The following is a 13,925-nucleotide window of genomic DNA, read 5'->3' on the forward strand; positions in this document are numbered from 1 at the left end:
AACAGCTTCCTCTTTATGTTTCTCCACGAAATCCACCTGGAATTCTTTCATCTATTCGCTTAGAAATTTTTCTTGGGATACTTCTAAGAATTTATTTAGAAATTTCACCATTTCTCTAGCGAAGTGTTTTTCCAAATATTTCACCAGCAATTCCTTCGAAGGTTCCCAAAAACTCCTATAGCGATTTCTTCAGAAACTCTTTAAAGGTTTTTATGATTCAACTGGAAAACCCTTTAGAAACCCTTCCCTAGAACTATTCAAGACTTTTTGGGAAATCTGTCAAGATTTACTGCAGAATTTCCACCCGGTATTCTTCCAGAAAATTCTCTTGCAATCACTACGGGGATTATACCAACAATGTCTTCTTCTTCTTCTTATTCTTGGCATTACGTCATCACTGAGACAGAGCCTGCTTCTCAGCTTAGTGTTCTTATGAGCACTTCCACAGCTTTCTTTGCCATTGTTGCCATTCGTGAGGCACTACTTTCTGTTTCGCCGAGCTAGCTGAATGCATCACAGAAGCGGCGAAGAAAGGAGAACACTGCGACGTAGTCATCCTTGACACAAAGAAGGCTTACGATAAAGTTTGGCACAGGAACATCTTAGAAACTATCATCGAGAACAATCTTGGAACAAACGTGAACAAATTCCTCAACAATTCGTGGCCGTGCGGTTAGTGTCGTCAAGGCGCATCGTGTCATGAGATATGGGTTCGATTCCCGCTGCAGCCATTGAAAATTTTCGTCAGGAATGTTTCTCGACTGTACCATTGGAGCCTGCTTGTCCGTTGTCTAGTGTTAAGTTACAGTCTGTACAGTTAAATGGCTAAAGACGGTGTCCGTGTCTTTTTTTTTTTTAGAAAAAAATTTCTTCAGCACCGATCAGCCAGGGTTAGTTTTGCAGGTGCCCTATCAAAATTTAAACACCTGGAAAATAAAGTTCCTCAAGGGTCTGTATGATCAGTTTCCCTGTTCCTAATGGCTATGAACTCGTTGTATTCTGTTGCTCCAAAGAATGTGCAAGTCTTTCTATACGCAGACGGTATAATACTAGTGGCAGGAAAATGTGTCAGTTACCTAAGAAAACGACTCCAAAAAGCGGTTAATCTAGTAGATGGGCTCCAGATATCAAATTCGACTTATCCTCTAATAAATCATCTTCAATGCACTGCTGCAAACTAATGCATCACCGTAGATGGCATCTTGAGGACGCCAAAATCCCTTTTGAACGATAATGAGCTAGATAAACCGAAGGTAACAAGAATACTAGGAGCAGGGATGGGAAATGTACTGTAGCAAACATTTACCACCTCGACAAAATCCAAAGCAAGCCATGACCGTTCAAAACAAAAAAATGTCACGTCTCTTCAAAACTGTAATCTTCTTCTTCGCAACGTTTTTTCAAACCCGAATGCGAAATGACTCTCCGAGCACAGTGGTGACACGATTTTTCCGGTTTTCGGGGTTTTGCATTTTTGCTCGATAAAGGTAGCATGAAATTGAACTTTTGCATATGTATCGCAACCGAGTGATTGTGGTCTTGCTATTAGAGCTAATAGATTTCAATTAGTTGAAAACACAAGCGATATATTAGCGATTGAATTATTTAACATTTTTTTCAGTCATTTATCCCGAGATGGCTGCCCGAAAACGGTCGTAGTGGAGAGACAAAAACAGTCAAGCCACACACAAGCCACAGCCAACGTTGGCAGCGCAGCACCTGATGGTATTGATGCTGCTGCTGCTTTGTGTTTTGGTTGACTGGCAGAATCGATGAACTGTGGCAAATTATGATCACAGTTCCCAAGCCTGACTAGGAGTGCTATTTGACCGGAAATGCACCTCCAATGCATATACGAAGCACGTAAAAGAAGAATGCAGAAGTCGACTAAACCTACTCAAAGCTATATTGAAAGGTGCGGATCGGAAAACATTGCTGTATATTGGAAACTAAATTAAGTAATTTCGAAACTTTTTTAAGGAATGAAACTATTAGGAAATGTAAATATCGAAAAACTTTCTCCCGTATACAATCAAGCTATCAGAGCAGCCTCTGGGGCTCTCAAAACATCTCCAATACTATCTCTGATGGTGGAAAGTGGATGCCTCTTGAAAAATCTGCAAGCGAATCAAGCAATCTCCGGGTCAAAGCCGATACTTTATTCCATATGCTAACAGGAAAACCATTACCAAAATTAAGTAAACTGCACACAATGTTGAACAGAGCGGAACAAGAAAAAACCTTTTATAGACTGGAACGTAAAATCAAAAGTCAGAGCTGGACAGACACCTTATCTTGCCAAGGATATTTCCCGCCGGCTAGTTTCGGAAAATTATGAAAACTTTGACCACTGGTACACAGAGGCCTCACTTAAAGAAGGAAAGGTGGGATATGGAGTTATCGGACCTGGCCTTAGAATTGAGCAAAGTCTTCCTGAACAATGTTCAGTGTTCACGGCGAAAGTTGCAGTATTGGCCCATGCAGCTCATCGTGCTAAAACCAGGTCTGTAAAATTCAGTGACTTCAAGCGTTGGAGTCAGGGAAATCAAGAAATTCGTACAAGCAAAAAATCGAAAAAGTGATAAAAGATAAAGACTTGAGGTTTTGCTGGATACCGGTATACTCTAGGATTCCAGGAAATGAAGAAGCGGACAATGCAGCTAACTGCGGCAGACACAAACCAGTTGCGCCTCGAAATAATTTGAAAATAGTAAAACCAAACGTTGGAAGATGGATTAACCAATCAAACTGTAAGGAGCAAATAGTCTTGACAAGATTTCGTATTGGTCACGCCTGGTTTTTGAAGCGCTACCTCTTTGAGAAAAATCCTCGTGAAAAATGCACTCTCTGTGACCGCAACCTGCCCGTTTATCATGTGTTGGCATCATGCCAGTCGTATAACGCAGCGCGTCAAGAACTAGGAGTTAACAACGAGCTACGAAGAATTCTTCAGAATGAAAAAACGACTGAAACCAAACTCATTAACTTTACGAAAAAGATAGGAATTTTCCAGCGCATATAATATGTAACAGTTACAAAATGTTCGTTTTTCAAATAAAGTATTCAATAGAGACAAATGCCCCTTCCGGGTAAAGTCTCTCTAAACAAAAAAAAATGCGGTATTCTGGGTAAGATTAAGCTCCTTAGCGAAATCTATAAAATAGAGCTGAGAATGCTAATGATAAAATCGGAAAATATGTTGAAAGGAGGCAAAAATGTCCCGAAACAATGTAGAGGTATTTTTTAACTATACTGTAGAGGAGTGTACAATAATTTATCTAAACGTGCGTCCTCAAATTAATCCAGAAAAATTCAACAGAAATAATTCCTGCATACTTTCATGAGCATGACTGACCGCCTGCGGTTGCTACTCCGTTATTGCAAGAACAGCATTACTTATATAAGGAACCAACAGACGTTACTCAGGCTTAGTAACAGTCTCATATGTGTAAATACTGGTTCTATCATTATTACAACAAACAACAACGGCGCCGTCAGCGCCCGAATGCAGGTCAATTTGAGGATGGGAGGCAAATATTGACGTGTAACTTGCTTTATGGAAGCCGAGAAGTCCTCTGCACTTCTACAAGAAAACAGTGTGGGTTTGGATATGAGAAAGGTTGTTTAAGGCTCAAGAATCCATCATTCAATCATCAGTAATCATCAAAAATGAAAAACCAGTTTTTCGCTCAAATTTAAAGAAATCCTCGTGAAAATCTATCATTGCAACACAGATAGCTTAGGGATCAGCAAATTCACTTTTCCTATCGTTTGATTTGCTGTAACATATGCAAGATTATGTTACCAACAAATATCGGAAGGAGTGGGATTGGATAATCGCTACAGAAAAATGTGCAACACTTGAATTTACCAATTTATTAGTACAAAGTGATGTTCCTGACTAACTTAATATGTTTTCATGCTTTGTAGAATGCAGAGAACATACATGTAAGGGGCTATGGGGGGAGGATGGTTTGAGATTTTTTTTACGCGCCATACACCTTTATTGCAATTTTTATACAAACCATCTTACCATGGTGGGAGGAAAGGTTGAAAACCAATCAAAAATCTTATGTACGTAATCAACGGACAGCCACAGAGATGAAATAGAATTAAAAATAATTCATATAAATAACTAGCTACAAAGCTTTTGAGTAGTATTTGAAACGTATTACTTTCTTATATCAAATGATAGATTAAATGCTTCCCCAGGCCGACGAGTACGAGTACTAGCCGCATATTTTTTTTCCATTAAAGCAACTAATTCAAGGGCTTGTATTTTTTCTGTGAGTACTTTTATATCAACGCAACGATGCGAAGAGAATGCTAACAGTTAATCAGTGGCAAAGTTGTCACGACACTGCAACAGAATCCTTGCTAATTGTTCACATAGTACATAGTCAAAGCTGAAAGAAAGCGTTTTCATTCAGCAAAAGACCACTAACAAGGGCTATCGGCTGCATACAACACGATTCGAAAACTTTTCACTTCGAAACAAACTATCCAACATTTACGGTTGCTATGTGCACATAACGACGACCGAGTTGAGTTGCTCAGAGTTGCTCTAAAGCAATTCATGATCTAGCTCAAGATCAGTAAGCTGTCCCACCCCTTGGGTAGTGGTCCATAGCCCTGTTTTTCAACCACTCGTCTTTTTGAAAGTAGATAGTTCTTGCAATAATTTTGTTTGTTGTTCATGATAGCTTTGGGAGTAAAACAACTTCTCGAAGACAAAGTTTTCGAAAATCATATCATTTAAGACCAAGACGAAATAAAGACCTTGCAGTTGCTCAAAATTGTATGGCACATAAGTAAATGGAGCAAAATCTAGAATGCCGTGAAAAAGAGTAGGGGAAGACGGGGTAAGACCACCCGCCTAAGCATATTAATTCATATGTCAAAATCAAGAAATAGTCAATCCTTTTTCGACGCAGCATGACGGTTTTTGAAACCTTAGGCATGATCAAAAAATATCACAGGCGTTGTATTTGTAAAAAATATTTATTTCTTGACGCTTGAAAAAGTGATGTCTTATCATGATTATACTTAGCCGCCCACCCACGGGGTAAAAGCGACCACCACGATTTTTGAACACAATTTTGCGAAAAAAAAAATCAGTTCCCTAAGATTATGAAAAGCATATAGTTTTATGAATTCTACATTGATTTACTGGGATATTGATACATTTTTAGGGTGAATTAATTAAAAAAAATAAATGTTTACTTATTTTTACCTTGAGACACCCATATTTTGGAAAAATATACAGATTTGGCTTGTATTTATAATAAAATTGAATTCTTTTTACTTGAATAGTAATGTAAATCGTAGTTACAAATTTACAAATGTTTTAGACATTTTATTTGGTATAAATTAGGAGTGGCGGTCTTACCCCGTCAACAGTGGTCGGTTTTACCCCGCTTGCGCAATTTTCACGACTAGGGCCTCACTTCAAAGCTTAATATTCGCAATTCATATTTCACTTCACTGAAGCATATTTCACATTTCTGTTGATGCATGGACGGATTATTTGTTATATTTTTACAAAAAAATCCCTTCCCAAATGCTTAAGTGAGCATATGTTATATTTAGATCAAATTCAATATCGACGAGCAGAAACTTTGTTTTTGATATTTGTTATGACAAATTTTATGTAAATATCATCCTAAATGGTTCGGAATGTCAAAAATCTTGTGTTTATGGAAAGTACTTGGTGAACTTTTAAGAAAACCGCCATTATCATGCCAAACTGAAGGTAGTCCGGCTTACCCCGGTGGGCGCTCTTACCCCGTCTTCCCCTACAGCGATCCGTCAAACTTGAATGGACTGTTGAGTGTTATCATAAGCTTGAAAGGTGGTGAGGAATCGTCGATGATGTCTAAAGGAACATTCAATACGTATTTTGCGCCTGATAATCTGTGAATTATGAAGCGACTTAGTGAAATGAAACCGAGAACTGGTCAAGTTATGTGCCTGATAAGCGAACCATGCTGAATAATAAAGTTTAATGGGATGTTGTTTCTATGTAGTGATAGTTAATGAACAAAACAAACTTGCTAGCTGTCACTTGACATTTCGAAATTGCGGAATGGTAAATCTGACATATTGGATTACCTCCCTTTTAAATACCTTGGGATACATTTAGGTAAACGATGAAGATATAATCTGAAATCAATACGAGAGCATAAACGTAGATGACCGATACTTTTTGAACTTTACGCGAACAAGATACGATTCTGATTTCGTCGCTCGCTCCACAGGATTATGCGACAGATTTGTTGAATCAAACACTGCTGATGCACTTTGATTCTTTTTTTTTCACCCGCACATCGTGAACCGGACATAATTGATCCAGATTCCGTCACTCGAAAGAATTTCTGCATACGTTCATTTGGTAAATTCCCTTCAGAATTATTCAGAGACATCTTCAGCAATTCCATTGAGAGCTTTTCAAGAAGCCATAATAGAAATTTCCTAGAATTTTTAGAAATATTCCAAAAATTCTTAAGGGATTCCTAATATATTATATAAAAAATTTGATCAAAAACCACTCCAAGAATTTCTTCAGGAGTTTCTCTAGTGATTCCTCCTAACATTTACCGCTCATTAATTTGTCCACAAATATCTTAACTTCAAAATATTTCTCGAAAAATGTGTTTACCAATAATTTTTACTTCTCCAGCAAATCCTTCGAGAAAATCTACAAACAATGGCACGCAACTTTTTTCCTCGACACCAAAAAAACTCATTCTTTCTTGAGTTTTCACAGGGTTTGTAATCCTAATCGAATTTATACAGAAATCATCCTTAGATCCCACTTAGGATTCGTTCATCAATTGCTGTGGGATTTTTTTTTTTCAAGTATTCCTCTTAAAAAGTGTACTTATTTAAGGGGTATTTGTCTAGCGTTTCTTAGGATGATTTAAGTAAGATTTTTTCAGAATTTCAGGAGAAAATTTTGAAAATCCCTGTGGAGAATTTTCAAGAATGATACATATAGAGATACATCTCTTCCCCATAACCTGCTCTAGAGATTTTTTATAAAAATTGTGCCAGGGATTTTTTCTATATTCTTTAAAAACTTTGCGGTTTGCAGTTGACAAGATAAGTAATCACCCATCTAGATGCGTGGAAAATTTCTTCCTAAAACATAATTTCCTTGATCGCAGTTGAGATGAAATGTCATTTCAAATGGGGCTCTCTGTAAGAAATTTCTTGACCCACTCAGTCAAGGAATTTCTATACTTTTCTTGAGAAAAACATCATGCTTAGCTTTAATCAAAATAGCTAGTTTTGTTGTTGTTGTTGTGTGCCTTCGTTATTTCCGGACAAACATGGGAAAAGGGCCATAGTTTTCATAGCATTAAATTTTCATTTTTATTGGAAAGAGTCAAAAGTGCTCTCGTGAATTACTTTTAAATGTGCATGAATTGATACTCATTCGTTTTGTGTCTCCTTTGATGAAATTCATAAATATGTTTCGATCAATAACACGCTTTAATCATGTTTTTTTCTTTTCAATGTTTCAGATCCCGGCTCACAGTGACAGTTCGTGACAGCAGAAACTAGCCTCAGCTTGACGTACAGACATTTCGTGACAGTTTCCCCTTCCCAGGTTTCACCAAATATTTTTCTGTGGGTCTTTCTCGAAGAATCTTCAGTAGGAACAATAAATGTTAGAGCTGTTTAGGGGAATACCTATAAATGAATGAAAACCGATTTTAGTACTATACCATTTAATTCCACCAGGGATTGTGAAATTAGATGCTATACTGTAAACTCTCCCATTCTTGATATTCCGTATCTTGATATAGAGCACGGTGTACTATATTAAGAAGGTGATATATTCCGAAAACTGACAGCTACTTGACGACATCATTCCTATCCACCTCGAACAAATTTGCAAAAATGATCTAGTGGTCTAGGAGTGACGTCACATGTTTACAATCATACTTGATATTTACATCAGTAAAGAGCCTGCCTTGTTAATTTTTATGCCGTGGATGTAGATTAAGAGAACCATAGCAAAAGTTGGTTTTCATGGCTAAAGCTAGGTAAAGAAAAGTAAAAATTTCTGCCCAAGAAATAGTCAAGAAATTTCCTACAGTGAGCTCCATTTGAATTGACATTTCTTTTCAACTGCGTACTGCGATGAAAGAAAAATGCTTTTCTTGAGCATTTCTTGCAAGAAATTTCCCACACATCGAGATAGGCGATTACTTTTCTGTTGAATTGCATACTTCGCTTGAAGCCTGATTTGCTGCTCGGCCTATCTTGATGCATGGAAAATTTCTGCAAGGAATCGATCAAGAGTGCGCTTTTTTTCTGATCGCAGTACGCAGTTGAAAAGAAATGTCAGTTCAAATGGGAGTCGCTATAAAAAATTTCTGCAAGGAATCGGGAAGAAATTTCTTTAGCGATTCCTTTTCAAATCAGGCTTAACTCGCTGGTCCTTTGGATTGCAATTGCACTGGTTTTATGTTCTGTAACTCTATACTCCCCCCTAACTCGTTGGTCCTATCAATATCAAATTATGGAGAATTAACTGTAGTACTAAATTCGGTTTGCATTTGCTTTCCGTTAGGAATGATCCATGGGAACATGCTTCGCAGAGCTTCAAGAGGAAGTTTGGAGTCATTTCTGGAGGACTCTTGAAGGATTTTTTGAAAGATTTTTTGTAGACTAGAGCTAAATTTGATAGCAATCCTAGATAAACTTCCAAATCATTTACTAAACTATGTATTTTTAAGCATATTACTATGGAAGTTATTTGAGGAATCTTTCGAAGGTATTACTTAAAAAACCTTTTACAGTTTTCTGGAAGCATTTCTGGAGAAAATGCCAGAGACAACTCTACAAATTTTTCAAAAATTTTCTCAGAGATTCTATCAGGAATTTTTCTGCATACCTCTAGAAGTTGCTCGTGAGAAACATTCAGGAAGTCCTCTGAATTATTCTTCTAAGATTTTTTCAATAAGTTTCTCCAAGGATACCTCGAGGAACTTATCCAAGAATTATCATCTGCGTTTTTTGTAGGAATATCACTGATAGTCTTTTTCGAAGTTAGCCTTTAATTTGTCAAGAAATTCTTCACTGTGCTACTTTATGAATTTCAGTCGAAATTTATCCTGCGTTTGTTACCAGAAGTTCATCTTTATCAGAGAACGTTACGAACTTTTAAACAGAATGTACACAAAATTGTATGGAAAAACTCATTTAAAACCTTTTTTTGTTCATAACTTCTTACTGAGATTTTTTACATGTTCCATACCTTCTACAAAGTTGTTAGATATCCTGAAACGCGTGTTTTTGCTGAACATCGCACCTCTCTATCTGTTAAAGTGAAAATATTATCGGTCGAATTCGTTTCAATAAGGCTTGTTTGTTAGATAGTAAAAGACGCTTATAGACAAAAGATTTTATCAACTGCCGAAAGGGAAGATATGGTACTTTCATGGTTTGTAAGAGTTGTATGTGCCATTTTGCGCCGAAGGCAGTTATAGGGACCTACACTACCCCTTGGAAAAAAGAGTAATTTATAAATAATTTTGTTACTTCGAAAGTTTTTTTCATGTGAAACAACTTTGTAGAACCAACAAAAAATGTTAAACATTCTGGAAAAAAGTTATGATAAAAAATATGATTTTTAGGGGCCATTCACATACAACGGCCTATATCTCAAAAAGTATAAGAGGTATAAAAATCGTGTCTTCGACAAAGTTGTTTCAAATTACAAATCCTACGACTTTGCCGAAGACACCATATGTCTATCTAAATGTTTTGAAAAAATAGTTTTTCTCTCTTTCATGCTAGGTGGATTGATCACTAATTTCGTTGCATCAAAAGATGCGCTTTAATATACCAAAAAACTTCTCCGAACAAACTATACCGCTAAAATCAACTTTTTGGGCACTATTCAAAAAGCGCATGAAATCAACAGAATAAAACATAGTGCAATGCTAAACTTTTTAGGGGGTGATTCAATATTCGACTGAGTGTTGCAATACATCTTTTGGCGAGTCCGTATTTATGCGTGTATTTGTCCTTACAATAGCTTTGTCAAATCTAAAGAATCGTTCCTCTAACAATCTGGCAACACTGCTACCGTGCACCGCCTGCTGATCGTAACTCAATCTTGTACGCAACCGCACTCTCAAGCAACACATCGCCTACTCGGATCTTTCCACCGATACGATCGCGCCGTCAGAAAGCATGCCGAAAAAATGCATTCAGCAAACTTTTATTGTGCATTAGAAAAAAAAAACTGAATACAGTAACCTAGAGCCGCCATTCGATTCGATCCCATCAGACGCGGTGTCTCGGGGAGAAAATGATAGAGACCTTTAGCTTCGGTAGATAGACTGTTTGTTGTGCGATGCGCGGAAAATGCATGAAAAGACGTTTTACGGCTCCTCGATGGTTATGCATCTTCGGCAAGCGGGATGCGATGAGAAAACGAAAAATTGCACTTTCATTGATATCGCAAGTACCCATAAGAAAAACTTTTATCTCCATCAGCGACGATAAAAAGTCTTGATCTTGATGTTCTTTTTTTGTTGTTTGGATAGTGAATAATCAAGTGCGCTAATGATGAGAGCCAGGAAAACAAAAATGCATAATATGTATGGCTCATTCATCAACAGCGGTGGTATCTAAATTTTATGAATTAATGACCGGTAGAAAAAACGCAGGAAGAAAGCGTGGGACGCACATTTAGAGATGGTGCTAGTAAGACGATGGGTTTAGTGATTTCTTTTTTCAGCAAGTTGAAATTTGATTGGAGCTTAAATTTGGCAGTTTCAGGAAGTGTGCAGTGATGAAGAAAAGCTTAACTCAAAAGTGTTGACAGTGCTGAAGTGATTCAACCGCAGTAGGCGTCGTCGGGTATTTTCGGTTTCGTTCAATGAATAGAAGCATGCCGTTGCGTTTGAACAGCTAACGGCTGATGCATCGCCGAGAGACGTTTCGGAGAAACAAAAAATGAGAGCGTGAAGAAATTCGGTACACATCACTCGCTGCGGATGCCCTGAATTAATAAACCACAAACCATCATAACCCACTCAAACGAATCGGATGCCACGTGTGACTAATACTGTACCTCAGCATCTCATTTAACCTTCCTACTCGTTCGCCCATCGCCATCATTCCGTGAAAGTGAAACCGTAGATTCAAAATTAGAGTTCCACAAAAAAAAAACCCTAACCTAGAGGTGTACACACGTGCCGAACTCCGGCCCTGACAAAATTGGTTTCTCACTGTTGTTCCGATCCTCGTGCGGCGTCCTCCTGAATGGATAAGCACAGCAGGTCCAAGCCGACGCTCGAGGACTACATCATCGACATGGAGACGCGGCCACCCGACAGCGGTCAGATCTCCGATAAGGATGTCTGGGCCCAGCTGCACCAGAAGGAGGCCGATCTGCTGCTGGCGGCCGAACTCGGCAAGGCCCTCCTCGAGAAGAACGAAGAGCTGAAGAAGCAGCAGGAGAAGCTAATCGACGACTACTCGGTGAAGCTGGAGGTGAGTAGCGATCTCTTTTTTCTATGATTTTACTTTTTTAAAATATTGCGCAAGGTTGGTTCAATAGCTACGTGTGACGAATATCACAAGATTGATGACCAATTGCTGATAAAAAAACGGTTTCTCTTAAGTATTTTCTCTTCTTTCTTCTAATTCCTAATCCTATTCACATTACTTTTTCTATTCCTATTCCTATTATTATTCCTATCCCTACTACTATTTATATTCCTATTTACATTTCTATTTCTATTCTCATTACTATTTCTACAGTCGACTCTCCACATCTCGATGTTCTACATCTCGATATCTCTCCCTATGTCGATGATTTCATAAGTCCCTTCAGTCTGCATACATTTTCACTCTCCATATCTCGGTATCCTCCTTATCTCGATATCCCCATATCTCGATATGTTTCTGTTGATTTTTCATTCTCAATTTTCTCTCCGTATGTCGATATGACCAATATCGAAGGTTACTAGACCAAAGTTTTGGGATTCATAACAAATTAGGAACGCAAAATGACATCTGTTTGTGTATTACTTTCTTGACAACGAAGTGTTTTTCAATCTAGTACTCATCAAAAAATTGTTCTATGTCTCGATCTCTCCATATCTCGATAGTCCCTTCGATATCGAGATGTGGAGAGGCGACTGTATTCCTATTCCTATTCTTATTCCTTTTCCTATTATTATTTTTATTCCTATTCCTATTCCTATTCCTATTTCTATTCCTATGCCTATCCCTATTCCTATTCCTGTTCCTATTCTTATCCTTATCCTTATCCCTTTTCCTATTCTTATTCTTATCCCTATTCTTATTCCTATTCCTATTCATATTCCTAATTCTTATTCCTTTTCCTATTCTTATTATTATTCCTATTCCTACTCGTACTCCTATTCCTATTCCTATTCATATTTTTATTTCTTCTCCTAGCCTTTTCATATTCCTATTCCTATTACTACTCCTATTCTTATGTATACCAATTTCCAAGCTAAAATGCATAATTTCAATAACATTAGCATTACTGCAGGACTTCTGGCTTCCGGTCTTCGAAATCTGTGGTTTTTTGTTTGTAATCGCAAAATTCTCCACGTTTCCGAAATAGGACTCTCACTGGCTCATCTTATATTTGTCAAGTGTGCAAAACATACCTACGCAAGATATCTCTTTTGCGCCCGCTTTATTGCTGCTGCGACAACGCAGCCTGTTTTTAGGGCTTTGGTGATACTTGCCACTCTGGATACTAATCGATTGCCTTCACTTTCCTAGTTGGTACAGACAAATCTATGAATCCTTTCAAATACAAGCTCCTGCTTTCGTCTCAATGCTAACTATATGATGTATTTTTACTCTGATCCGTTCATTCACGCCATTTTTACTCAAACCTGCCGTCAAATATTGATGTTGCTGTTGAATTGTCGAAGACATTTTACAAGGAAACTCTTATTTCTGGTTCAAATTCATGTTCAGATCTGAGCTTCCGGTTTGAAATCCCCATTAGTAGTGAAACCAAAAATCGATATTATTGCTGTGTGCATTTGAAATGCAAATATCAAATGCGGGAACACCAAACGCAGTAAGATTTTTCACACGAAATGCGATGTCAAAGATAGATTTTTCTTGCTGAGGCGGCGGTGATTTATTCTATCGTTGCTATGTGTCCTTTGATTGTTTTGTGTTACCGCATTTGGTGGACGTTTAGTCGAGATTTGCATCTCAAATGCGAACAGCAATACAAAGTTTAATATAATCTTCCAGGGAACCTCTGAAGTAGGGTACGACTTATTTTTCTAAAGTTCTCAGAACCTAAAAGTTGTGTGCTCTTCTGAATCACATAAAAAGAGAAACCTCAAAGTTTGAGTCAAAAATATTACGATTTAGAGGTACAAATTTTCAAGTTATAAAATATGACGTTCTTACTTTTTTATTTTCTAACAAATTACAAAGCTTTGAGCATTCTCTAAATGTGTGAAAAGTTTGTAGAACATCAAATTTTTCTAGAATTAAAAATAGTTTAACTAAAAAAAACTTTGTTTGACCATAATTTCATGAGTTCGATTTTAAGCATTTTTTCATGTTTTCGAAGCAAATTTATTTGTTTTAAAATTGTGAATGCAACACACATAACTAAAATAATGTTTTGACTTATTTATTTGACAAATACTGCTCAAACACATGAATTTCCGATGAAAAATACTAAATGTTTCAAAAACAGCCCAGTTATACCTTAAAACTAAAGCAGAACTGGGTTTTCTCATTTTGTTAAACATGCAAAAAGGTCTAAGCAATATTTTCTAAACAATTTCAATACAAAAATATATTGGCACTATTCAACTATCAACTATCTTAAAACTTCAGTTCAATACTAAAAATGTAACTTCCGGCAAAAAATTGATAATCTTAAGAAA

At 37.2% G+C, this 13,925-nt stretch overlaps 1 protein-coding gene across 7 annotated transcripts in view; it reads left to right on the forward strand.

The window, feature by feature from the left end:
* The window catches only part of LOC5571415 (bicaudal D-related protein homolog), a 195,988-nt gene that overhangs the window by 64,006 nt on the left and 118,057 nt on the right, over positions 1-13,925 (forward strand). For 2 of the 7 annotated variants that reach the window (XM_021853195.1, XM_021853196.1), the window contains exon 2: positions 11,101-11,517. In XM_021853195.1, the coding sequence (XP_021708887.1) occupies positions 11,287-11,517 (231 nt within the window). In that variant the 5' untranslated portion in view covers positions 11,101-11,286. Of the gene's footprint in view, positions 1-10,759; positions 11,518-13,925 lie in introns of all 7 variants that reach the window. The other 5 variants (XM_021853197.1, XM_021853198.1, XM_021853199.1 and 2 more) reach the window with 3 other exon arrangements.

This window comes from Aedes aegypti, chromosome 3, assembly GCF_002204515.2.
Source record: "Aedes aegypti strain LVP_AGWG chromosome 3, AaegL5.0 Primary Assembly, whole genome shotgun sequence".
Classification (NCBI taxonomy): Eukaryota; Metazoa; Arthropoda; class Insecta; order Diptera; family Culicidae; genus Aedes; species Aedes aegypti.